Below are 25597 nucleotides of genomic sequence, written 5' to 3'. Positions count from 1 at the left end.
TACTCCTCCTGGGCACCTGGTCCCACCTCTGGTGTGTCCAGGGTCCTTGTTTGCCCAACTCTTTATTTTGTATTGCTTATAGGAGTTATGAGATTGATCACTGTTCGTTTTCTTCGCCTTTCATTCATAAAAGTTTACATCTTCTAAAATCATCAATCGTAGATTTATTTCATTTCACACCTGAGGTGTGAAATGAAATAAAACAAAAATAAAGAATATCCACTGCACGAACGGATTTGAACTTCAGAACTGTCCACCCTTGTACACTATTGAGTCAAATTACGAGCGATGTTCTTTTATCTCGATCAAGCGCCTTATTGACCTATAATCGGTTCTTTTCGGGAGATCGGAGCGGTTCCTTTGGTGTAGTAGCATGTTTCAAGGTCTGCAATAGTTCCCCGAAATGAATACACTACTGGAAACATTTAGAATTATCATTTTCTTTTAAGCAACCTATTATAGGTAAAGGAAAAGAACATAGAAAATGACGTTTGCAATACTTATATGTTCGACACCGATATTTCTTTTATTGCCTTACTAACTTACAACATGGCTATATACAGGATATGACTGTGTGCTGTTTAACGGTGACCATCAATAGCGTTTAACACTCATCGCATGTAATTGCTCATCAAAATGATTTACTACTAGGAATATTTGAAGTTAAGCAACATATTATACAAATATGAAACGATCAAAGAAAACATTTTGTAATACTTACATGTTGGACAGCGATATTTCTGCCTACTGTCTTATACTATACACTGTAGCTAAATACAGGAGATGACTGTATTCTGCTTTACATGACAATTTAATAGCCCGTTTATATATTTCTGAAGATCCATTCAAATGTGACAGTAGTAAAGCGATCGGTAATTGAATCCAACATGTAATGTACATACTGTGTCGATGATGACACGCAAACGGGAAATGAAGGTTTATCGATCCTCATGTGATGTCATAGGTTTTTGCAAAAATCTTAATAAATTAAACTTTGCGCATGATAGAAATATATCTTTCTGAGGAATTTTATTCACTGGATATAATAAAGAATCTGGTAAACTATTAATACTGAAAAAGTTTATATTTCCTATAGATAATCAATTAATTATGATTTTAAAAATGTTGTCAAGGGCAATAACTCCTCTACTGGAATTTCCGACTGGATGTCTATTATACATTGGTTTACCTAATATCCACAATTAATCTATACATATTTATGAATTATCAGTTTTTTCAAACTGTTGATATTTAGATTTTGTCATTTCAACAAGTTTTTATTTATTTTTATTATTCTGTTTAACAAAAATGTGTGATTTTCTGATGTTGATGTATACTACTGTTTTTGTATGTCTGAAATCTTTAAAAAGGTGGTAACATATATATTTTCTTTGGTTATTAATTAAATTAAACTATACTGAGTGGAAATTAATACAGTTTTTCCACTTTTAACCATTAATATTGATAAGTCACATAAGGATGGAGCTACCTTAAACTATTTGGATGTACATATAAAATACATTCACAGTTTCTTCTGATCTTCTTTCTGTCATGATTTGATTATATGTTGTATTCTAGGCTGCCACGTTTCAGGGATTTCATGATAGCAGAGTTCCAATGTGAGGTATTTATATAGTATATGAAGATGGATTGTATTATATTTATTTGGAATTTATTACTACATGATACAAAAACAGAATTCAGTCAAATCTTAGTTATTGGATCCGAATTTCGACGATTTATTTTCACGTTGTAAAAACGCTTAAAATTCATCGCATGTACGTAATTATGAGCTTCTAAGACATACATATTTTTTTCACTTGTGTTGACCAGAATTGCTTGATTTCAAATCGATGTTTAAACGCAACTGTCGCTTGACCATTCCTAGATCACGTGTCAAGTGTAGACTTATACATGTATCTGTGTAAATCTGTAATTTTGACAATAGGATTGTGCCATAAGTTTAACAGAAATGAAATTATCAAATATCTTCGTAATTAGTTATTTTACACTCTTATTTCATTTTTGTACATAATTACTTTAAAGCAGATTAATTAGTTTTTGGTGTGTATAACTCAGACGTTAAGGCATAAACATCGGATCATACAGCTTTAAAGTACATATCGCATGTTACTAAACTTTTAAATTTTGTTCGCAAAAGTCATCCTAAAAATGACTTTAATGTGTTCTTAATGAAATCAATTGCACAATTTTTGAGTTCGAAAACGAAGAAATTCACATTTTGGGATATGCACATTCACTTTTGATATTTCCGCGCCATTATCTTTGACGTCGATTTTGACTTCAAATGAGAAGATTTGAACACAGTTTGAAAAAGGATTAAATATAATCAACAAACAAGCCAATCATCACACCAATGGCTTGTAAATAACATTCTACTAGTATGTTTTGTGCCGCATTAGGGTGCACTAGCTTTCAGAAGAAGGGATATGGACTTTTTTTTATTTTTCGAAGGCAGGTGGGGGGAGATTTAAGTAAATTGTTGTCGGCACAAGGATTTTGCCATAAAAGAATACAGTCGTTTTCGTCCATGCACTTTTCGAAAAAAAGCTGTTGAACATGTTAAACTGCGAGAATGGTTATGTAGAAGCTAGGCACAGCTATAGCATATATATTCTGTTCTAGTCTTCCTCATTCACATTTGAACCTTGGGAGTAAAAGTTGACCTCATAACAACAAAGAATTGTGCTCCTAGTTCTTACCTACTTATAGATTTACACATTTGAAGATGGAAAATAATTCCACTTGCATCTATGAATTATGCAATATTGTAATTTCTAACTTTAAACTGAATTATAACTTTTAATAACAAAATCAAAATTTAAAAGAATGCACTCATAACATTAAGATCTATATGATATCATGTTCCCACTTACTAACGCCGTGTAGATCACAATCTAAAACAAAAGCAGAAAATAAAAGTGCTTACGTTAAAAGAAAGTAGGATTCTTATTCTAAATTTGATGGTTTTTATTGATATTGCTTTCGAAATAAACCAGTGGCAGGCGGCCTAGACGTCAATGATGTAACATGTGTAATAATTTGTGTAATCCAGAAACAAACATTAATTGCAGTTTCTTACAATAAAACAAAGAGTAATTAGACAGCGATTAATGTAAGCAATTTACTAACAATTCCCGATTTCATACTCGTTTTCATCACTACGTTCTTGGATATTCACATATATTTATATGCATTAGTGAATAAAGTATGTTAAGATTTGATCTATAAAAAGCATAAACTGTCCCAAGCCAATTTACATGCGCATCTGGTGCATCAAAATTGGTACCGTATAAGCTGTACATTATCACCCTTGGATGAGGCCTCTGCTGGTGGACTGTAAGTCCCCGAGGGTCTCTATAGTATAGTAGCTAAGTACTTCGTTACTAGCTTGAAAATACGGATGTTTACTTAATAGCTGTGATAAAATTTAGAAATTCATTTCCAAATTAAGGAGTATCTCCCTCATGCATAGCTCTTATCCTTGGACTTCACTTTTTTTTTTGGCACTCTGGTTTTCCCTAAAATAGTCTTACACGTGTATTATTATTTTGGATTTCAAAAATTTCGGTTGAGCATCACTGAAGAGAAATTATTTGAATCTGGTGCATCGAAATTGGTACCGTATAAGTTTTACATCGTATAGAATTAGCCATAAAGATAAATTCATTCCTTATAATTTGATATGTGTAGGTTATGTAGATCTGATATTCACTTCGCAGTGGAAGATCAACTTTGAAGTCAATCCTGCCAAGGGCGCTTGTTGCATAGATTCCATACACTACATGTATACGTCGCGTCATGTAAAAGAAAATGCAATAAAATTTGCGATTTTTTATTTAATAAAATGTTCAAAACTACAATATGATTTACCATATGGCATGCAGCATTGTCGTCAATCGAATTCGATACAGTAAACTATTATAACGATCCAAATGTTAATCGATGAGACATGACTTCATCTTTTGTAAGACATTCCAGAGTCATTTTACGCTTCGATGGGCGGATCAAGCAAAACTCCCAAGTAAAATCATAATGAAATAGAAATCTTACAAATTCTTGATATACCGGTTTTTTCTTTCACGTATGACATCGTTGTACATATTGGGGTTGTTTGTTTTTTTTTACCCTGGACTTTACTTGTAAATAAAGGTTACGTTTTGTTTGAAAATAATGGGGGAATTGTCAGACAATACAGTATTTTATTGCGTCCACTTAATTCCGTTGATTTTCAATTTCATAGGCATAGTTCGAAGGCCTATCAACGTAAAAGTGCTCAATGGTGCAATGTAAAATTCAAAAAGAAACAAACCAGTGCCATCTTGGTTGCAAAGAGAGTGTCCCCCATACCAAGTTACATTTATACAATATAAACGAATACATACGTTTATCTTTCGCGAAATTGTACATGGAAACATATGTCGGGATTCCACTAGGCGACAGAAATGAGCTTTGATGCTAACACTTATAATCTATGTTGCCAAAGCAAGGTTTTAAACACTTGCATCATACAAATACAACAAGAACTTGTAATTTCTGTATTTGATTTTTATTATTTAAAAGTACTTTATGCAGTGGAAGATCTACAATTATTTTCATAACTAGAAGCCAGATAGCTGAGGAAATCATCCAATGATACTCTGAGGCCTTTTTCATTTCATATATCCATACTTTTAATAAATGTATTGATTTAATAATACAAAGTAACATGGTGGATAGTTCATAAAATGTCACGTATTCCTTGAACCTCCATCTTATTCCGAGTTGCTACAAAACGTTTACATGGACAGTTTAAAGGTCACAGAATGGAAAATTGATGTCACAGCTGCATTGATTACATACATGCAAATCTTTAGATCTATTAGTATTAAATATTGTTGGAATACAACAAAGAATTGAAGTTGCAAACTAAAAATAACCCGAAACATATTAAATTCACAGGATAAAAATATAATAAGGATTCCCATGTGATACTAACAATACAAAGGGTTTTTAAGAAAACATGCATAAAGTTCAAGTAGATCGGTTAGGAACGTAGGCCGCCTAATATACAAAATAGAACACGTTTCAAAAGTTAAAAATAAACAGACAAATGCGTACTAGTGTTTTGAATTCGGTACGAAGACGTCTTCGAATTTTATTATTCTGCTCTAAACTGGAATTCTTTCTAAGACAATAAAACCCTGTGAAAGAGTTTGTATGAAATAATTTCCTATTTTTTAAATCCAGTTAGCTTGTAAGAGAAAACGTTGCGTATGAAGTAATGTTTTCCTGTGTCTTACAAAACATTCAAAGTAGTTTGATAATATGTACATTATTATTTAGAAAGTCTTATGAATCCCTTGATGTCCTCGTAAGTTCCCCCGACATTGATTGCTCTTACAAACACGTGGACAGACAAATTGGACAGGTTTGTGATTGTTGGTGGTACATCAAACGTGATACTGGATAGTGTGGTCTCCTGCCATTGTAAAATGTTCGTTCCGCCTTCAACAGTTCCCGCAGAAACTTCGTAGAACAATGGATATTTGGAAGTGAATACTTTGTCCCAGGATACAGTAAATTCTTTGTTTCCGGCATGCCATGTCACTCTCAAAGGTATCCCATCTATATTGAAAGACAATCAGATACATTAATTAGAGTTTTATATACTTTTCAACAAGTTCATCGATATCAAATACCATGAAAATTAAAAGAAAATGTATAAGTAACTCTTCAGTGGCTGACACAAGAAGTTAAACACATGGCATACTCGTTTGATTGACTCGGAGTCATCTTTAATATCTCAGTATGTTTTATTTTCCCATTATCTGAACGCCCTCACCTTCTTTTCCTGGTTTATCTTTAACAACTGTAACGTTGTACAGAACGTTGCTGCTTGAAAGAAGAAGTTTATTGATCGCTTGAAAAGTAATATTCTTCAGGCCTGCAACCATCTCCAAATTCATGATATTTGCAGTTTTCATATCTTGTCCGATTGGGAAGGACATCTTCTCTTCAATTTTCTTTCCATCACCAGAAAAAATTATCTGGAAATTGAAAAAAAAATGTCAGATGAAATGCAAGATGAAAATAAATTAATTTTACCTCTCTAATTAAAACACTATTAATTTCAGATATACCCTGTACTGTTCAATTCCTACGTAGTCATCAAAACCAGACCACCGAAGTTTAACACCGTTTTTGACGCTTTGATAATGACTACCAGCTTGGTACTCAGTAATGGACATCGGGAGAACAACTACTTCTGCATGGTCTACTGATGGTGAACGTATTGAAATTTTGACTCCATCCGACGATTTGGAGGTTGATAATCCGGCACGATTGTGGCATCTGATTGTCGAGTATACAGTTCGATTTTCGAGTAAACTGTATTCAAAGTCTTTTGAAAAAAATGTTTCTTTGGTTATCAATCTTTCAAATGTCTGTAACTCTATTCCTTGAGGTTGGTAGCCTATCAAAATTAAAATTTCATAGCTTTGTTTTAAAATAAACTCGGGAAAAATTCATTCATTGCACTAATATCTTAATGAAGCAAATAAAGCTATACCTATTGCCCATTCACAATAATCAACATCCGATTCTTCATCTGTTACCATAAATTTAAGGACTACTTCACTATCTGTCCAAGCATCCTCATCTCCACCTACATTGAATGAAAATTCTGACCAGTCGGATATCAAACAAAATACAAGATAGTCATCAACATCAATGTGTCAATTAAACTTAAGTTGTGTGATTGAAAATCAGTACGATTAATTATAAAATTGACTTTGATTAAACTTTCTAAAAGTTCAGCATTTGTTTTATCACTAGTACTACAATACGGGACTTAAACGTACTTGATGACCTTCCATCGTACACATAGGAAATAATGGGTGGTGTCAGATCAACGATGATGGGAACAGAATAAGATATTCCGAGGAGTTCAGCAGTATTTAATGAAGTTACCGTTATGTGAACAAACGTGTTGTGGACAAGGGTAACATTGGCATTCATTCCAAAATTATTTTGTCCAACACTAGTAAAACCTTGTAACTGTGTACCACCTTTTGTGTAACCTACCAAAGAGAACATACATGCTTAAACATCAACACCAGAACATTTTATAGGAAGATCCTACAAAATACAATCGTATAAATTTGATATACCTATTGCCCATTGGTATTCCCTTATCGGACTGAAATCTTCGAAGAAACTCCATGATCCGTGTATAGAACCCCATTCATGTAAATAAACGACATGGGCGGACACATGGGAGTCTATACTATCGTTTTTATTCTTCTCTACGTGTTCAAATGCCACATGGTCTACAAACAGACCAGTTTTGACATCTGCACTGCCAATCTCTAAAACTGTGGTGACATCAGTTGCAGTAAAATAAAAGGTATGTCTATGCCAGGAGACAATCTCACGAGAGGAAGATAAGCCGTGCTCGTCATTCCTGTAAGCCTTTGAATACAGAAGAAACACGTGTTTCATTTTCCCAATCGAAACAAACCCTTCCTTATTAGCGATGGATGCAACTCTTCCTGAAAGGTGACTCGAGAAAAGGTTAAGACGATAAAGTTCCCCAGTTTTTAGTCCATTAATAACTTGCTTCACACTCCCTCGGACAAAAAGAAAGGCTTTTCCATCTCTGGCTAAATTCTTCAATGCTGACAAAACGGAGGCACAGCTTTGAGCGGTCAGAACCCAGTGGTCCGGAATAAAGTTATCACTGAGCGTACAGATGTTGGTAATTTCGACATTTTCCACTGAAAGGGACTTGTTTGACATTTCAAAGGAAGGATTCAGCAGAAGGTTTTTGTCGGTGTGATAAAGATATTGAGGTTGCGGTGGAGATGTGTCAATTGTGACACCATCAGAGACGGCGATATCTGATTCAAATCCAACGTTGTCTACTGCATACACTTTACTGTAGTAAATGCTTCCTACATAAAGTGAGAACAATGTAAATATGGATGAATAGTCTGGTATCTAAGGCATAAACTTAAGTGTTAATTACCATGGGTTTTTTTATTGATTGATTGTTGTTTTCCGCCACATCCAACAATTTTTCAGTTATCTGGTGGCGCCCATTTTTATTGGTGGAAGAGAGAACCCAGATACCATGTACCTGGGAAGAGACCACCGACCCACCGAAAGTAAATTGGGAAACTTTCTCACTTACAGGCGCGAGCGGGATTCGAACCCGCGCCGACCAGTGGTGAGAGGCCGTGTGGTTTTGAGCGCGATGCTCTAACCACTCGGCCACGGAGGCCGAGTCGTATTGAGATTATTTCAAGAGCTGTCCTACAAACAAGATGGTTGGTATACAAAATGAATAAACGGATAGTATTTCACTGTTTTAAAAAGGTATAAATCTGTAAGATGTGTACATATACTTGTAAAATGAAAATATACTGTACCAACAACGAAATCCTTCTCAAGACGTCTGGAAACGGATATGTGAATACCAACATTTTCCCAATTCCTTACACTGCATTCCGTATTCGAGTAAATTGATGAAATTGTCGATGTATTGCCGACACACCAAAAGTAATTCTTTATGCCAGATCCAGTATCCAAAAACGCATGCCATCTAGCTCCAATAATATCCGATGCATTCTGGTACTCTAGATCATGCACTCCTGAAAACGTAATTTTAGCAGCTTTCAATATGGTATTAATAGAGAGAAATATGTTCTGTAAAAACTGGGATATAACAAGCGAGAGAGTAACAATAGTCGGGAAGTGTGTGTACCTATTCCGTCAAACACGATGCCTGCTCTCGGTTTGACATTGTCAATTTTGAATCCGTCAGATGATTCTGTGTGGTGAATTCCAGAGAAACCGTAAGCGATAACATTCGTGTAGTACTGGACTCCTGGTGAAAGAGACAGTCTGTGAACCAAGTATGTTGTCTCTGTGTTAGGCAGGTCTTCTCCACTGTCCCACACATCATGACCTTGTAAATATACAGCCAAGGACAAGAACGATTAGAAAACGTGTTCTTCTATCTGTTAACAAAGGATTCGCTGTTGGTGTAATTCCTTATACTAATTTTACTTATCAATCATTCATTTGTAAACATACCTCCTGGTACGGTACCGATGTATACATGGTAAGATTTTATTGTCGTATTGCCGTCGGAAAACTTATTTCTCCAATTCAACATTAAGGATATACCATCCTTTATATAATCATCATCTTTCATGACACTGCCGATCATTTTCTCTGTAATCTGTTGACCATAAAAGATAAAACCCATTTGTTCCAAATTGATGAAACTAGTTGATGTTCTCATTATCTTAACTACCAAATTTCATACCTGATCAAAACGTGTAAATTTAAAGAACAAGATAGTGAGAGAATCATATCAAAGACACCGAAACAGTTACGGGGATGGTGCTGAAAATCGTTGTCAATGCATGATATCTTGGATGACCTTACCGAACTCCCAAGAATATTTAAGGTTGCGGGTTTCTTTGTTGCAATGATAACTCCATTCGATTTAAAGACTGCGTATGTGTTTTTGTTGTACCAGGCTTTGACGAAAACAGAATAAGAAACTTCCTCCTCTAGATACTGTCCTGTTGGAAGCAAAAACCGAGAATATAAACAAGGGTTTGGTGTAGAGAAAAAATATGTTAGCATATGTATGTATCCAAACAATTGATGTAGTTTGTTTCATATTTTTATCAAAATATCTTTCATGATCTAAACATTGCTGCATGAATCAGGACAATGAGAAATACCATTGGTTTTTTTTTCAATTTTATCCACAACATTCTCCACTTTGAGTCTCTTGGGGATCTGCGTTAGAATAGGTCCTCCGTACCCCTTGCTTGCTTGTTGTAACAAGCGACTAAATGGGGCGGTCCTTCGGATGAGACCGCAAAAACCGGGGTCCCGTGCAGGTGTGACACGATAAAGATCCTTCCTTGCTCAAAGGTCATAAGTGCTGAGTATACGTCTAAATTTTGCAGTCCTTCACGGACAGTAGTGACGTCTCCATATGAGTGAAATATTCTCAAGAGGGGCGTTAAACAATATTAAATCAATCATATATGAGGGATTGATAAACATATAGTGCATGATCAATTAAGTGAAGTGCTCGATCTTATCGAACGATGCAGGTAACTGTGTTTTGTGAAGTTGTCTCTCTAATAAATGTTGCAATATACAATTTACTGAAATACATGAAAAAATCCTTAACACCTGAGGAGTGAGAGAATATCACCTGTTACAGCTGTGTCTCTAACAGCATCATGGTCGGACGGACATGCAATTATTTCTCTGTACGTAAAATTTTCACATATCTAAGAAATTTAATTCTATTATTCTAGTAGACAATTGACTACAAAAATAGGAATGTTGTGTGTTTTGATGTAAAGATGGCAGTCATATACCCGGTATAGTAGTAGAGATGATAAAATTGTTTTGTCCCGCGTCATGCCACACTCGATCATGTTCTGAATCAAATAGTCCAGTTGGAGCGTCATGATCTGTGAAACCAACACTCCATTGGTACCTGAAAGTAGAACACATACTTAATAATCTTTTAAACATTTTGTGGGTTGAACATCGATTTTATGTATGAAGTGATGTTGAATTTGCACTGCATTCAATAAACATATTTGACAATAAATACCATTTACAGGGAAATGTTGGTGTCCGGAATATTTAGTGTATTTTTCTCCAAAAAGGATTTTGAAAACTTGACAGATTTTCAATTTATGCTATATGCTTCAATGTCAACATTTCAAGATCACCGATATTACGCTATATAGAATATAGTGCACACAGTACGTGCATAACTGATGAATCTTTTGTCTATGAATGTGGGTTTTTAATAATAATAATTGTGCTTTATATTAAATATTCTATACAATTGCATCGAGAGATCCACTCTCCTTATAAAATATCTTAAACACTGAATGACACAGCAACTGTGTGAGATTGCATCAGTGTGTATAATGTAAAACTTATACGGTACCAATTTTGATGCACCAGATGCGCATTTCGACAAATAATGTCTCTTCAGTGATGCTCAACCGAAATGTTTGAAATCCGAAATAACTATGAAGTTTTAGATCTAAATATAGCCAAAAACAGCGTGCTAAACAAGTAAGTAGCGCTTTAGGAGCATAACAAAACTTCCTTTCTAGGGAAGTCCTTGTGGCCGAGTGGACTTACGCACTGGTTTGACAATCTTGCTAGGCGGTGGGTGGCGTACGTCGCTGGTTCGACCCCGGGCTGGGGCGAAAATTTTCAGTACCTAGTAGTGATTATTTAGTGCTTTATATATTAATTAATTGATTATCACATGTAATGTTTAGATCCTAGGGGTAAACGTAAGGTTGGGTGTTATAATTGTTTGTTTGTGCATATATATATATATATATATATATATATATATATAGTTCTATCAAATAAAGAAGTCTTACATGAAAGGTGGACTGCCTTGCCTATGGACTATTGACCACCTGCCTTGGAGTGCCGTGTTACTGGGTGTGAATTGTATGTCTGATGTTCCAAACATTACGTCAGACACTTGGAGGAGATTATTTGTGTTTCCTATAGATAAATCAAAACTGAAGTCAAGAAAGCATACAATGTATATTTCATTGAGCCATTATATGCCTTTAAATATGCAACGTCTTGAAACTAGGATGATTTATTACACATCAATATTACCTATCGTGACGTCAATACAAGAGGAACCGTTATTGTGACAAACTTTGTCCTGAGGAGCGCAGACACACTGCCCCTCACAATCTTCAGATTCACATCGTCTTACTAAGAATAAAATTCCTTGTGGAAGCTTTCTAAATTTCGAGTGGACTATGGCACTTGATAATCCTACCTGAAATCGTGAAATAGAGCATAAAAATCTCTTTCTCCGAAGCACAGTATCCATTACCAAATTGATGACATTGACTTACTTTGTTCACTGCCCAAATACTAATATATAGGTAGTCGAAGGCCACAAGTTTCTGGGTTATAATTCGGTATGTTTGAACTAGTCCTTCATCAAAGCGATCCTCTCCCCTTGTCGAATGATTAATCTTTTTAGGAACACCGGGTTTCTTTAAAAAATATAATAAGTAAGGCAATGCAATGTCACTCTCCAATATATCTAATATATCTATCTGTAATTATATACCCACAGCATTTAAATCAGCTCCCATATAATGTGACCCCACATTGATGAAGTAATGAGTGATATCCGAATGAGCGTCAGCAAATCCCAACCAGGCGAGGTTTACAGAATACTTCCACCACGTCATAAACCCGGAGACGTGACGACTCAAGTCTGCGTCAACGGTATGGTCAGTCTGCACCGCAAACATACCTAATGAAAAGAAATCAAGTAAGATTTATTCCGAGATCTCAATAAAACCTGGTATTTCATATTTCTCTGACATATAGAAATAGTTGGTACCTCTGCTTGGTGGCGTACTATCCACTAGAATTCCGGAAGAGGTGCTAGAAGCACAAATTTGTGCTCCATTGCATGAATGTAGGGTCACATAATAGGTGACTCCATCATGCAGTTTCATGCCACTAAGAATAAAATCCCTTGCAATGCCATTTACCTGTAAAGAGAAAACATAAAAACATTTTTTTCATGCTCGTATTATTATGAACAGTGGGAATCGTAAAAACCTTTGTCAGGAAGACCAATACGTAAAATTTACTTACTTGGGTAGAAAAAAAGTCAAAGTCACCGCCGATGTGGGATTTCACAGAAAAGTACTGCCTTTCGATGTGTGATTGTGGATCATCCACATCCCACTCCACCTTGACAGACGACCTGTAAAATTGTGTGTTTTCCGTCAGACCAAAATCTCGTTTGAATTTTGGTCCACTTTTGATCTCAGGCGGAGTTTGGTCAACAAGAAATCCATTAGACACTGCATCCACAAACAAGCCTGTAATATATTTATGATGAACAAGAAGTATATTATAGAATATTTATCTTTCAAGTACAGTACCATGTTTGGAAACCTTTTTATAAGTAATGACTACCTGCTTTGTTATATGCTCTGACTGTTACGTATATGCGCTTTGATACGGGTAACTCCTGTGAGAAGTTGTATGCAGATGCCTCCTCAAATAAGTGAACTGTTTCCTCAGGTAGAATTTCCTTCCCCCCTGGAGTTGTCCCAGCCCACCAGACATAATGAGATATCCCAGACTGAGGGTCAGTGAATCCATACCATCTGGCACCAATCCAATTCCTAGACTCATGGGAAATTTGGAATTGTTTTACAATATACATTCCATGTAATTAATTTTAACTATGTGTCAGTATATCATATTCATCAACTCCATTTGTTTTCTTTTTAAGTTTGTTTGTAATTTGAAATATCTACCTAAAAGCATTCAAATTGTATTTAAAACTAATGCATTCTTAACATTTTCAATAAGATGTTAGTAACCTGATTGACTGGTATTCCATGTCATTAGGGGAGGTACCATCTGTAACTACGCCCATATTTGGAGGACTATTATCCATGATAACGCCATCCGAGACAGCAGTGGTACAAAACTCAGCTGAATTGCACGCAGTAACGGTAGTGTAGTAGGTCAAACCCGATCCGAAATGGACAAAATCTATGGTAAGTTCTGAATAAGAGTCAAATAATTCATATACTAATCGTAGCTCAAAGTACGAAACTACTGCAATATCGCCATGTGTAAATATCTATATGGGTAGTCAAAGTGAATTGTTTTAGCAATTACCATACCATTCACAAGGCCAACACTCTGTCGTCCAATGACGTCATCACATAGAGGGCAAGTTCCAATATTGATAAAATATTCTTGGATTAGAGAATGGGGATCAAGAAACCCATACCAGACCACTGCCAGTGCTTCCGTGTCTGTTTGGAAGTCTATATCTACTGTAATGCTTTTTGTAGGCAAAACATCCAAAACGTGACCTTGGACAGGAGGAGAGAGATCAACCGTATAGGCCCAAGAGGTTGCCATCGACATTAGATGGGCTTTATTAAATGCCTGAATAATGTAAAGAAAACTAGAAGATTAACATTTAGGTGTAAGTAGTAGATAAGTGCATTCTTTGAATTACGAAAACATATAGCATATCATCTAAAATGAAAATGACTACACTTCATCAAGAAACATATATCACATAAACAAATACCACACACTACAAAAAACGACAAATATTGATAATTGACATTCTTAACAAGAATGATTGACTGATGTACTGAATTGACAAAAATGGTTTCGTTGTAAGTTTGCCCACAGACGATGGTGTAAAGAGTTTGTACCATCATCGAGTCGGGATGAAAATAGAAATTTGTTTTTCGTAATTATAGAAATCAGACAAATTTAGAAAGAAAACTTCCAAAAACAACGTCATTGTGAAATAAAGATTATGATTTGAAGTGATTAAGTTATAAGAATTATTTGGTAATTCCTACCAGTGTGGATTCGGATATGGTAAACAGTGCCGACAACGAAAAATAATCACATCATTACTACAAGAACACGATTAAAATACAAAATCAACACAGCCAATTAATATACAAATGATCAATGTAGTAGTCATATTATCATTTTACGTTGTCGGTACTGTTTGAGGTTTAAATAACCAACACTCTGGTAGCCTTTTCAGTGCTTTTATAAACTTCATTTCTGTCCTTGCATGTTTTTAGATCTGAAAGTTTAAGAAAGTAGGGTGTTGTTGGGTTTTATATTGTGAGTTAGTAAGAATTCACCTTGACAGATATATAGTAAGCATGCCCTTCTTTGATATCTAGTCTTTCATTTTTATCATTCACTCCACATTCAAAATCCTCTCGAGTGTACTCCATGATATCGGAATGACCGGGCTGTGAACCAACAGACCACATATAAAAGTCAATTCCACTCTCCGGGTCACTGAACACGCCCTTCCAGCTGAAAAGTAACCGAAAAATGTATAACTTTAACAGAGAATTTATCCCCTTTAGTGACAAAGCTGAAACGAGCATAGTGATGGTATTTGTAGAATACAATTGGTTTATTCTTTAATTTACAAGCTTTGACTGTTCTCATCAGCAGTTGAAACATTTACCAGTGATATACCCAACTGTATGATTTCGAAAGAAATTTGGCAGAATTGTTACATGCTTACCATGTTTCAAGTTCAGAGTTGGATATGATGTGACGCCCTGAGATAGTTATTCGCTGGTCAGTTTTTAAAGGAGAGCTTGTATCGATGATGATGGGTGGCGATGTTTGGATAGTTGTTCTATTGGCAAAATCGGTCGCTGAAAATGTAATAATAATTTTATATGATGAAAAAGTGAAACTAACGAACACTGACCATAGCTTTTATAAAGAATACAGAATTCAAAGTAGGACAAAATACCCCAGGACATACCAGAGGTGGGATCACGTGACTAAGATATACCAAGTTTAAAAATTTTAAGTCCTAGTTACTGCATTGAATATAGTATTACCGCGTATTGTTGCATAGTACTTATGACCACTGTGTAGAGTCAGACCATGGAGAGCTCTGTGATTGACAACACCCACATCGAAAAATGCTACAACGTCATTTCCGCCCACAGATGTTCCTAGTGGCAATACATGAAAAACAAGATATGATGTTTCACTGATCAGAAATACAGCTTTCAAATTTTTCAAACTCCGAACTCACCTAATCCTAACTGATAGTTCTGAATTCCAGATGAATGAGATATCATATTAAACTCTTCTACGTCAATGAATGAATCCCAGGTCACATATAAGTCAGTTGCAGATATCTGAAATGAAATGTGTGCTACCTAAACGAAAATATCAAACAAAGGTCTTTGACGAATTATCCATACTTTAAGAAATTTTCAGATAATATTTATAAAATGTTATTATTTGTATTCGGGTTGACAAGCTGAAGATATACGTTATATGCATAAGTGATTTATGTCCTTTACCTTATTAGATACGCGAGAGCATTCTATACGTATCATCAATTTTTAAATCGAGGAAAGCTACTGACAAATAAATTGACCTGTTTTAACAGACTCGTATTAAGGTAGCATTTCGCAAATGATGTGGTCTTTATAACAATTTATCAACAAAAAGAACCTGTCGTTATTAATTGTTAGACCGTTCTTTTCCTACTCAATTAGACTACGTGTTGCTCCGTTTACTGAATTAAGAAAAGGGGCTTACGGCAGGTGTGAGCAGACAAGAGGGGATGGTTATGATCCCACCTCCGTTATGTCTAGTGTTGGCCTTGTTTTTAATTTTGCATTCTTTATGCTGAGCGTCTGGCGAAGGGGATATCTATATTTATGTCTTAGATTTAACGGTGATAGCACTAACGACTTAAAAATTAATTCTCAGTTTACGATGCAAACACTTTATCACTGAGCTACAACGACGAGTACATTTGATAACTACATGCATAGTAAGTAACATACAATTTCACAAAATTCAACATTTTTAAACGTTTAGAAACAAGTCAAATGACATTAGTTTAATTGGCGAAACTAATACACAAATTTTAAGAAGCCAAAATTTCCCAGTGTACAACTTTCTTTTTCCTGATTAAAACCTGATATCGTTGTCCTTGTTTCCCGATCCAAACGTTTCCTGCAGATGGAGGTGTGAGATCCACCACAATCCCATCGCTGCAAACATTAATTTCCGGAAGAACTTGAGTCCATTTTTCGTATGTAATTTCCGTATGTTCCGTGTGAATACATACAACATAACGTTGTCCGTGTTCAAGCTCACCGTCATTGAATTTTACATTGATAAATTCATGCTCTGAATCCAAAAAAGTGTAGAATAATAAGGAAATGTTTTGACAATCGATCTCGTAGATTTGAATTTCAATTGCAAAATATCAGTTCTCAGATTTGATACAACTTTTCTATGAGTTTCAATCTTATTTGTACATAGATTATAAAAGAAACAGGCGAAGACGTCTAAAACACTTCGTTACACTAACCTGTTTTATCACATTTTATAGCATCTGCATGTCTACAAGGATCTTTCAGGGACAAGCTGGTTGCTGGCAGATAGTAAGTAGCGACATCAATATTCTGAGTTCGGATGACTGCCACGGTGTAAGAATTGTAGCGCAGAGTAGGCCAAACGGCGGATATATAGTTCATGTTTGGCGTATAGTCCATGTCGGGATGTGACCATCTAGCATTTGTTTGCAAAATAATGACTTCTCCATGTCCATCTGAAAGATGTATGATCTCAAATAACACAGTTTTTATTCCCTAAAGAGGGCATGTTTTCGACTGATTTGTTCATTTCGTTGCATACAACCTATGAAACTATCATTAGGTCAAATGCTGTCTGATTTATTTCTTAACGTTTGTTATGCCGTTCTTGGCACACTGAATTTGACTACCGATTACTCCGTTTAATTGATCAAGATATAGGGCTCACGGCAGGTGCTCCAGGTCTACAGGGGATGTATACTCTTCCTAGACACCTGATCCCACTGATGTATTCAAGGGTCCGTGTTTGTTAAACTCCCTATTTCGCATTTCTTATAGGAGTTATGATATTGACCAATGTTCGTTATTTCCACCTTTCATGCGTTTCCTTTGTTAACAAGATATGCAAAATGTATTCTTCCATAAAATAAATATGATTCAAACAACAAGTTATTTGAATTTGTAGAAATCAAAGTAGTTTTTCTTGTTTCATAGAGAAACTAAATCTAGCTTAGTTTACTGTAGACGTCTGAACACTCTGTTTTCTGTGCATCAATACTCTAATTTGCTACGAATACAGAATTGTAATATTAACCTCTGCTGACATCTGGTGTTCCTACAGCATCAATAACAATGTTGGGTTTGATGAGTTGAGGGTCAAATGCACTACAGTCCCTGATTTCTGTAGAAACCGCAGAATATACCCCAGCCTTGTTGTATCCCCTAACGGTGAAACGTCGGCACTTTGAAAAGTCAATTTTTCCATCCAACGTTATCGTGAATTCCATCTGTAAAAAGTATTCTTTTTATTTATTCGGAGATTTTGTTAGGATTTGAAAATGAGAACATTATATAATATTTACCTTGTATTTATGAGGTATGACTTGGAAATCTTTCAGTTCATGCCACAGAGTGTGTAATCTCCCAATCTCCGATTGGTCCGTGATGGCCCACTCATATCTGTTGATAACTCCATATTTATCTTTTGGAATCTGTATATCTGGGTCCGCAAGCATATCCATGACTACTATAAGCTAAATTGAAAATAAATCAAAGTACATTTTAATATAGGTGGTGAAATCCATATTAGTATTTTAAATAAAACGGTTTTGTGCTATATTTGTTTTCAAAATGATCCATGATTTAGGTTTGATTGTTTAGTTGGTTGTATATTGTTTAATGTCCCACTTGAGAATAGTTTACTCATATGTACACGTCACCAATACCGGTGAAGGGGCTGCAAAATGTCGGCCCATGATCGGTGCTTTCTGCCTTTGAACAAGGAGATATCTTTTTTGTGCTACGTCTACTGTGAAATGGGTCTCATCCAAAGAACCGTCCCTTTTAGCCACCTCACAAGCAAGGACTATAGAGTACCTATTCTAACACGGGTTCACACCGCATAGGTTTGAAAACATTCATTTATAACAATGATTGCTGAAGGGCTGTTCTCTTTTCTCAGTATGTTAGAGGCATTTAAATTACCAGAGGGATTCAATTTACCAAAGCAGTATCCCCACAATTAATTCTTTATACGAGTAGTTTTGTTTATTAAATGTGGTATGAAAATCCTATCTTTCAACTTACACGTTGTATAATTTGAAATATACGGTCTCAGAGACATGTATTTATCAATACATATGTTATATGAGTGAAAAAAGCATCATTTGACAAAATTTCTCTCACAAAAGGTCCTAGTCGTTACATGAATAAAATAACACCGTAACGTATATGTATATTCACATGTATTTGTTGTGTGAAAGGGAACTAGGTGGGTCAATTTTATGATAGCATAATAGTTACCTTTTCCTCTGAGGACGAATTATCATGGTTTACAATTATATCACCTGATGCTGGTGGATTTGCTAGAATCAGGATACCGTTGCTATGTGTCGGCTGGTAACAAATCTGTATTGCACATGGTTTGACACCAAATCGATATAGTCTGCCGGGCTCCAGCAGAAGTCCAGTGACGTGGACATGCCGACTCCCGTAATTGTAACTGTAATTTTGATAGACACTCCAATCGTCTGGAAAGATAAGTTTTCTCTTATTGATTCCGTGTAGTATGAATTACTTCTGTGCAATCAAATTACTTATATACATCATAAAGAAAGTCAATACACGATTCCATTAAGGTTCGTGTTGACTTTTTTAACATATTTTGAAACGACATACCCCCATACAGAGATTTCATTTCAATGCGATAATACATGTCTGGTGTGAAAGGCAATGATTCGTTCGAGATTGTCCAGTATCCACTCAAAGTATCTGTAGACGACTGAAAGTCACTGTCTCTTGTGCAATTACGGTGAATAATCTGTGAAAAAGAAACTGGTATATTCGAAGAAGAAAAAATGAAAATTGTAAGAACGGATGCGCACGGCATCGAAAGTCACACGCCGACCCGAGAAAATCTCTGCGCTCCCAAACTCGCCACACTTTCATTAGAATCCCCAAAATCGACACCCGACCCACACCACCTCAGGCATATGTCGCCGCAAATCACGCTAGCAGTATATTCTTCAAAGGAGCTAGCACAATCTTGAGATGAGAAGAGAGTATCCGGCAATACACCCAAAAAATCTACCAATGTACCTGTATCCGCACGGGCCCTGTGATTGATTACCCACCAAATCTACCAATGTACCTGTATCCGCACGGGCCCTGTGATTGATTGATTGAGTATTTTACGTCCCGTCGAGAATTTGTCATTCATATTAAGACAACACCAGCTGTAAGTGAAATAATACAGATTTAAACATATGCTTAGCGCCGATGGCTGTAGCACTGAGGGTTCTTTATCGCGCCAACGCCTGTTGCTACATTGGGCCTCCTTTTTTAAAGGCATATCCGAAAGACCCGTCATTCTCACTTCTATATGCAGAGCATTTTGGCGAAGGAGCAATCACACTACCTATTTTGACGTCTTACGCATGACATGGCCATGAAACGAGCGGAGTTCGAACTCACAACCTCCAGGTTACGACGCAAAAGCTCTACCGTTGAGTTACTGCGACCGGTTGCGCCCCTGGAACCCATTACAGAGATCAACCCCTTTCGGATATTAAGTAATTTACACTCCCCCGTCCCACTAACCGATACATTGAATGCGTCCAAAACCGAAGCGCGAATCCGAGGAACCCCATTCCTGAAAGGGAAGTCGAAATACAAGTAGGACCACCAAATTTGGTACATACACCAACCCCTACCAGAGCATAACTGCGGCTGCAACAATGAGCATCACAAAGACAATACCACCACAAGCCCCTCCATCAAGAACTAAAACACATTTCCCATGTAACATACATATTTCCCCCACCATCTCTGGCTCACTAAACACAATGATGAATGGTACATATCTTGTCCTGATGCGTCCAACATGTAATCTCAACATACGTCCTCCACCCTGCATCCACTCTGAAAAAGCATCGAGTTCCCTTTCCCCACATCTAACCCATCGTCTGACATAATCTTCGAAAGAATTCACAAAAGAGATGAAGCGTTGTTGTTAACTGAGAGACCGGGCCTGAATCCAGGACCTTTCAAAGTAAGTGACCTCATAAAGTCATTTTCAACTACATCAACCATATCAATACCTCCAGCAACGACATTTCCTGTTGGACTACAGCAAGATGATCAATATCCAGGCAATTTTGTCCTTCTGCAACCAAAACACCTGGTTGCAACAGTAGAAACACATATCTAGGAAAACAGGGTGCAGAAGTTTTCTATAATAAAACTATTACCAACGTTACGGCATCCATTCCCTAAGTCCAAGAAACTGACGGCACGACTCAAAAAGACCGTCACCCATAACTCGCGGTGGTACCCAGTCCACTCTCCGGTGCCAAAAAATCCTAGCAGGACCAGCTTTTTGCTTCTTCAAATAATGTATTCAAAACTCTCAATGGGACAGAGTTAATTTTTGTGCGAATATGATGTAAGGTAAAAGTGAATCAAGTGTGGTACTCTGTATATCAGGACATACAAATGTCTAACACCTCACAATTAAGAGCAGTGTCAATCTATCTAAAATCACTACACTAATCTTTTAATAATACAAGGTCTTATCTTCATTGGGACATGCCTGATCTGAACATAGTGTAAATCAAATTGTAAATTTGCTCAACAGCAAACACTATTTACTCAGAAGAGACAAATGGATGACAGACAAAATGCATTGCATTACAGAATACATATATGTCAACAAAGGTCTTTAAATATCATTTGCAATTTTTTTCTGACTTTGATTCATTTTGGTACTGGAGTAACATGAAACTTTTGGTTGCATTGTGTTACTATAAAAGGTACTCACCCAGTCATGATGGATTTGGTTTATGGTAGTATTCCATGCTAGAATGACAAATAAACACATTTCTAGATTGTGATTTATTAACTAATAAAATTATAAGGGACGTGAAAGATATTCATACCTTCTGTAACGCATTCCTCGCCATCAAAAACAAAAATACCAGACAGAGACGCATTTTCTTGGACAACCGTCAGTCCATCAGATGTCATTTCAACACTGCCAGCAGACGATACAGCAGTCACGGTGACGTAATAGGTCTACAGATAAACAATTATAGTTTGATTAACAAACTGTTCATAATCTTCGCCTTTAGCTAGCATGCTGATCGAAGAGTTATACGAGTACAAGAGATTAATATTTCAACCATCATGTCAAAATGGCAACATGACATAATATTCTGTGACAATTTTATTGATTTTCATTCCTAAATTTACATGCACTAAAGCTCAGATAAAGGATGTAGAAGTAGAAGTATATGTAAGAGGTTGGACTTATTGGTAGTAAAGCTACATTTACTCTTATTTTCATGTCTTAATTCCAATAGTTTTGATATATCAAATATAACTATTGTTTACAGTAAAGCCATTACGCATGTGAAATGGCATTTCTCGAAATTATATTGCTTCATCATTTCATAGACCAATTTTCTGTATTTCAAAATAGAATACAATTTGTACATAAGAGTATTATGATTTTTTGCTAATCTTCTCTTTTTTTGCGCAATTATTTTTTTATGAACTCCAAGATACTCACTATAGTATACTAACATAAAAAGAATTTTTTTTCGGATAAGTTGCACATTTTTACTGGATGATCATTACTTGGAATGATGATAGTATATTCATGTATACCTTGAAAAATGCCAAAGTGAGACCATGTTCAGTATGCGATTTATTTCGTCCGACATCCTTTTCAGGAATTACGTCAGCAGTGCCTGGTGAAGTTCCCGCACGGAATTTATAAGTGATGTCAAGATATGCATGAGAAAATCCTGTCCATCTTGCTGAGAGTCTGTCTGTCACAGATGTGTAATCAATGTCTTCTATGTCCTGAATTTGTAAAAAAAAAAAAAAAACAACAACAATGAAATACTTAACATTCTTATTACTGGTAATCACAAACCATTATGTCTAGTTTAAACCAGTTTTTAAAAGTTTCTATACACAGAAGACTAAAACATAAATAAAAAATAAGATGCAAATAGCGTTTCATTGTGGTTGGTATTTGTGTTCTCTATCTCTCTCTCTCTCTCTCTCTCTCTCTCTCTCTCTCTCTCTCTCTCTCTCTCGCTCCACACACACACACACGCGCGCGCGTGTGTGCTATGATCCCCTATGGTTTGTGGCTGGATATGATTATTACTCGTTGTGTGTTTTCTATCCCCGAACCTTGGCTTGATAATCTAGCCACAAACCATGGGATATTCTTTCTATCCTAGCAGACTTTTACATAATACTAACCCAATATTATGTTTTGTTCACCTACCTCCGAACTACATCCGTAACATTAACATTACGCCGCTACAAATAGTTCGTTGGGAAATATAAATAAAAATAATTTTTGACAGTTACAATGATTAATTCATAAAAAATCATTTTAGATGAGGAAAGAATTTACATTTTAAAACGTTTTACTTTGAAATTGTGTGATTGTTCATGAACATGTCAGTCATCCGAATCTGTGTCATAGATGACGCACGGTCTTCGTTTGGGTGTTCAATGCTGACGATTGATTTCCATCAGAGGGTCTTGGAGATTTCATTGTTAGATGTTTTTGTGTTTCTTAATAGAGTGAAGGAATCGCGTTGTCTACAGTTGAATGTGGCATATCCCGGGTTCATTTGGATATGGATTTCGAAAGTTGATATCCACTAAATAAAGGGTTAAATATGTGATAAAAGATCCTTGTATGTATCGTGTTTTCTAACACTCGGAAAGATTTACACACCAAGACATGATCAGTTAAGACAAGGGAGAGGGTCAATAAAACGGTTGTCATTTTGAGATTTAAGAAAAACGATTTCAGTTAATGTTATTTAATGTGAGGTTTTATTTTCTTTCAAAGCATGTTTGTTTCCTTGGTCATTGAAAATATTTTATGATCCATACAAAACATGATCAGGGGTTGTATGCAACGTCGAGCTGCAGGCTGTTTCACTTTTTTGAGATGATAACTAAGCTAGATAATGAATATTACAGGTCCATTCACTCAATCGTAACTAATCACTTCACTTATAAATTCGATGTTTTCAAATTTGAAAGACTTTTACAACATCTGTTCCACTTCAATCAATTGTTATAAATTTTTAGTAGCCTAATTCTGTCATCCTGATTCAGTTCCTACGCACATTACGTCACGCGGTGTAGGAACACCTACTTTGGGATACGAATAATTCATCGTACGAGTGATATCCACTGGATTAAGGGGTGAATATGTGATAAGTTGTTTTATATAGTAATTGATATGTTGTTTTACATCGCATTTCGATTGTTTCAATTCCTGTAATCACGTTACCAGCTTTAGGTGACGTGCAACAGACCTTGATCGTGTGCTGAGAGCTGTAGCAGTTATGGTTCTTTATCCGTTTTAAGCTCATTTCCGAATGACCCATGACTTTAACATCAAACGACAGGTGCTTAGCACAAAAACAGTCACTACTATGTTAAAGTCTTAGGTCGGGATCGGGAATCAACAAAGCAAACACCCTGACCACTAACCTACCATAACTGGACAGCTTTGTTATTGAAGAGAAGCTAAAGATTTTACAGAGAAACAAAAGAAATAACAATGGATAATACTGAATTAGGAACGTTTTATGCGTGTCCAATATTATAGTTTCAAATTGCTTCTACTAGTATACTTACAATAAAATGAAAAGCCACATCATTCTAAAATAGAAAACATTGAATAGTATATATCTAATAGGCATCATATGGAAAAATGCACTTTACCGGTACGTACTTTTTCTGTAATATATGGTCAATCGTCGCTATAACACTTTCGTGAAAACGGTAATAAAATGCTAAAATAACCTTTTTACTTTCTCGTCATTTTCTATGTTGATAAACTTAGTTCTTATCTACGAAATTATCAATAAGAATTCGTTGAGTTTCCAAAAAGAAGGATTTGAGTACCAAAACTCCAAATCTCAAACGTGTGTTGATTGCATAGGAGGCAAGTTACGTTATTTGAAGTTGCCAACACGAAACAGGTGATTTAACGATTTGTAAGTTTTGCATTATACATGTACTATATTAATACAATCTGCAAAAAAACAAGCTTTTAATTGATTGAATTCAAATAAAAGGATTAATAGGACACTTCAGTAGGGTATGAGCAGAGGAAGATAACGAACAACGATCAATCTCACAAATCATATAGAGATTAGAAAGTTAAGAGATGGGCAAATACAGATCCCCGGACATAAGAGAGGTGAGATCAGGTGCCTTGGAGGAGAAAACATCTCCTATTGGCAGGTCACCCTATATCCTGATCAGGCAAACTAAGTTGTCAACATCAACATGTGATATTTGTAAGGAAGCTTGTGAGTGACAGAAGTGCTGCTGCATTCATTTATAGAATCCAAGAATACTTTATCCCTGGTACCACCATTATTTCCCATTGTTTGAAGGCTTATACATCGTTAAAGAAAAAAGAAGATGGTCCTCTTGACTGTAAATCATTCCATAGAATTACAAAACAAAGACATGGGTACTTGTCCGAATTTAATAGACTCCCCTTGAGTAGCTGTAAAAAATCAATTTGGAAAACAAGAAATTAATTTTCAAGACAAATGCTAAGTGAAAGCTCTAAAACTTCATAGTTATTTCGGATTTCAAACATTTCGGTTGAGCATCACTGAAGAGACGTTAATTGTCGAAATGCGCATCTGGTGCATCAAAATTGGTACCGTATAAATTTTACATTGCGTACAAAAGACATAACTTAAAAATGTTTTGGAATTGATGTAGAGATGTAAAGAGACCCTCCATTGAATCCCTGAAACGACGAATCTTACAGCAGTTCAGATGCTTTTTTTCACTAAAGTGAGTTCGCAAGTGTTTTTATAGGGGCT

At 35.9% G+C, this 25597-nt stretch overlaps 1 protein-coding gene across 1 annotated transcript in view; it reads right to left on the bottom strand.

Moving 5' to 3' along the window:
* Positions 1-4554: 4554 nt before the first annotated feature.
* Positions 4555-25597, bottom strand: part of LOC125675332 (uncharacterized) — a 42976-nt gene continuing 21933 nt past the window's right edge. Inside the window, exons 23-56 of the mRNA XM_056159797.1 lie at positions 24387-24410; positions 22374-22571; positions 21644-21779; positions 21526-21563; positions 19386-19527; positions 19011-19237; positions 18071-18241; positions 17803-17995; positions 16985-17224; positions 16586-16800; positions 15686-15791; positions 15486-15602; positions 15158-15293; positions 14760-14940; positions 13761-14031; positions 13452-13638; positions 13039-13250; positions 12712-12941; positions 12452-12605; positions 12177-12361; positions 11952-12095; positions 11704-11872; positions 11454-11583; positions 10416-10537; positions 9457-9596; positions 9100-9247; positions 8768-8971; positions 8433-8654; positions 7173-7955; positions 6864-7082; positions 6572-6667; positions 6144-6475; positions 5846-6050; positions 4555-5628 (exon numbers count right to left, since the gene is read on the bottom strand). Of these exons, the coding sequence (XP_056015772.1) occupies positions 5339-5628; positions 5846-6050; positions 6144-6475; positions 6572-6667; positions 6864-7082; positions 7173-7955; positions 8433-8654; positions 8768-8971; positions 9100-9247; positions 9457-9596; positions 10416-10537; positions 11454-11583; positions 11704-11872; positions 11952-12095; positions 12177-12361; positions 12452-12605; positions 12712-12941; positions 13039-13250; positions 13452-13638; positions 13761-14031; positions 14760-14940; positions 15158-15293; positions 15486-15602; positions 15686-15791; positions 16586-16800; positions 16985-17224; positions 17803-17995; positions 18071-18241; positions 19011-19237; positions 19386-19527; positions 21526-21563; positions 21644-21779; positions 22374-22571; positions 24387-24410 (6567 nt within the window). The 3' untranslated portion in view covers positions 4555-5338. The remainder of the gene's footprint in view (positions 5629-5845; positions 6051-6143; positions 6476-6571; positions 6668-6863; positions 7083-7172; positions 7956-8432; positions 8655-8767; positions 8972-9099; positions 9248-9456; positions 9597-10415; positions 10538-11453; positions 11584-11703; positions 11873-11951; positions 12096-12176; positions 12362-12451; positions 12606-12711; positions 12942-13038; positions 13251-13451; positions 13639-13760; positions 14032-14759; positions 14941-15157; positions 15294-15485; positions 15603-15685; positions 15792-16585; positions 16801-16984; positions 17225-17802; positions 17996-18070; positions 18242-19010; positions 19238-19385; positions 19528-21525; positions 21564-21643; positions 21780-22373; positions 22572-24386; positions 24411-25597) is intronic.

The sequence above is a fragment of the Ostrea edulis genome, chromosome 3, assembly GCF_947568905.1.
Source record: "Ostrea edulis chromosome 3, xbOstEdul1.1, whole genome shotgun sequence".
Taxonomy (NCBI): domain Eukaryota; kingdom Metazoa; phylum Mollusca; class Bivalvia; order Ostreida; family Ostreidae; genus Ostrea; species Ostrea edulis.
Note: the sequence above shows the minus strand (reverse complement) of the source record. Positions and strands in the feature narration are given on the sequence as shown.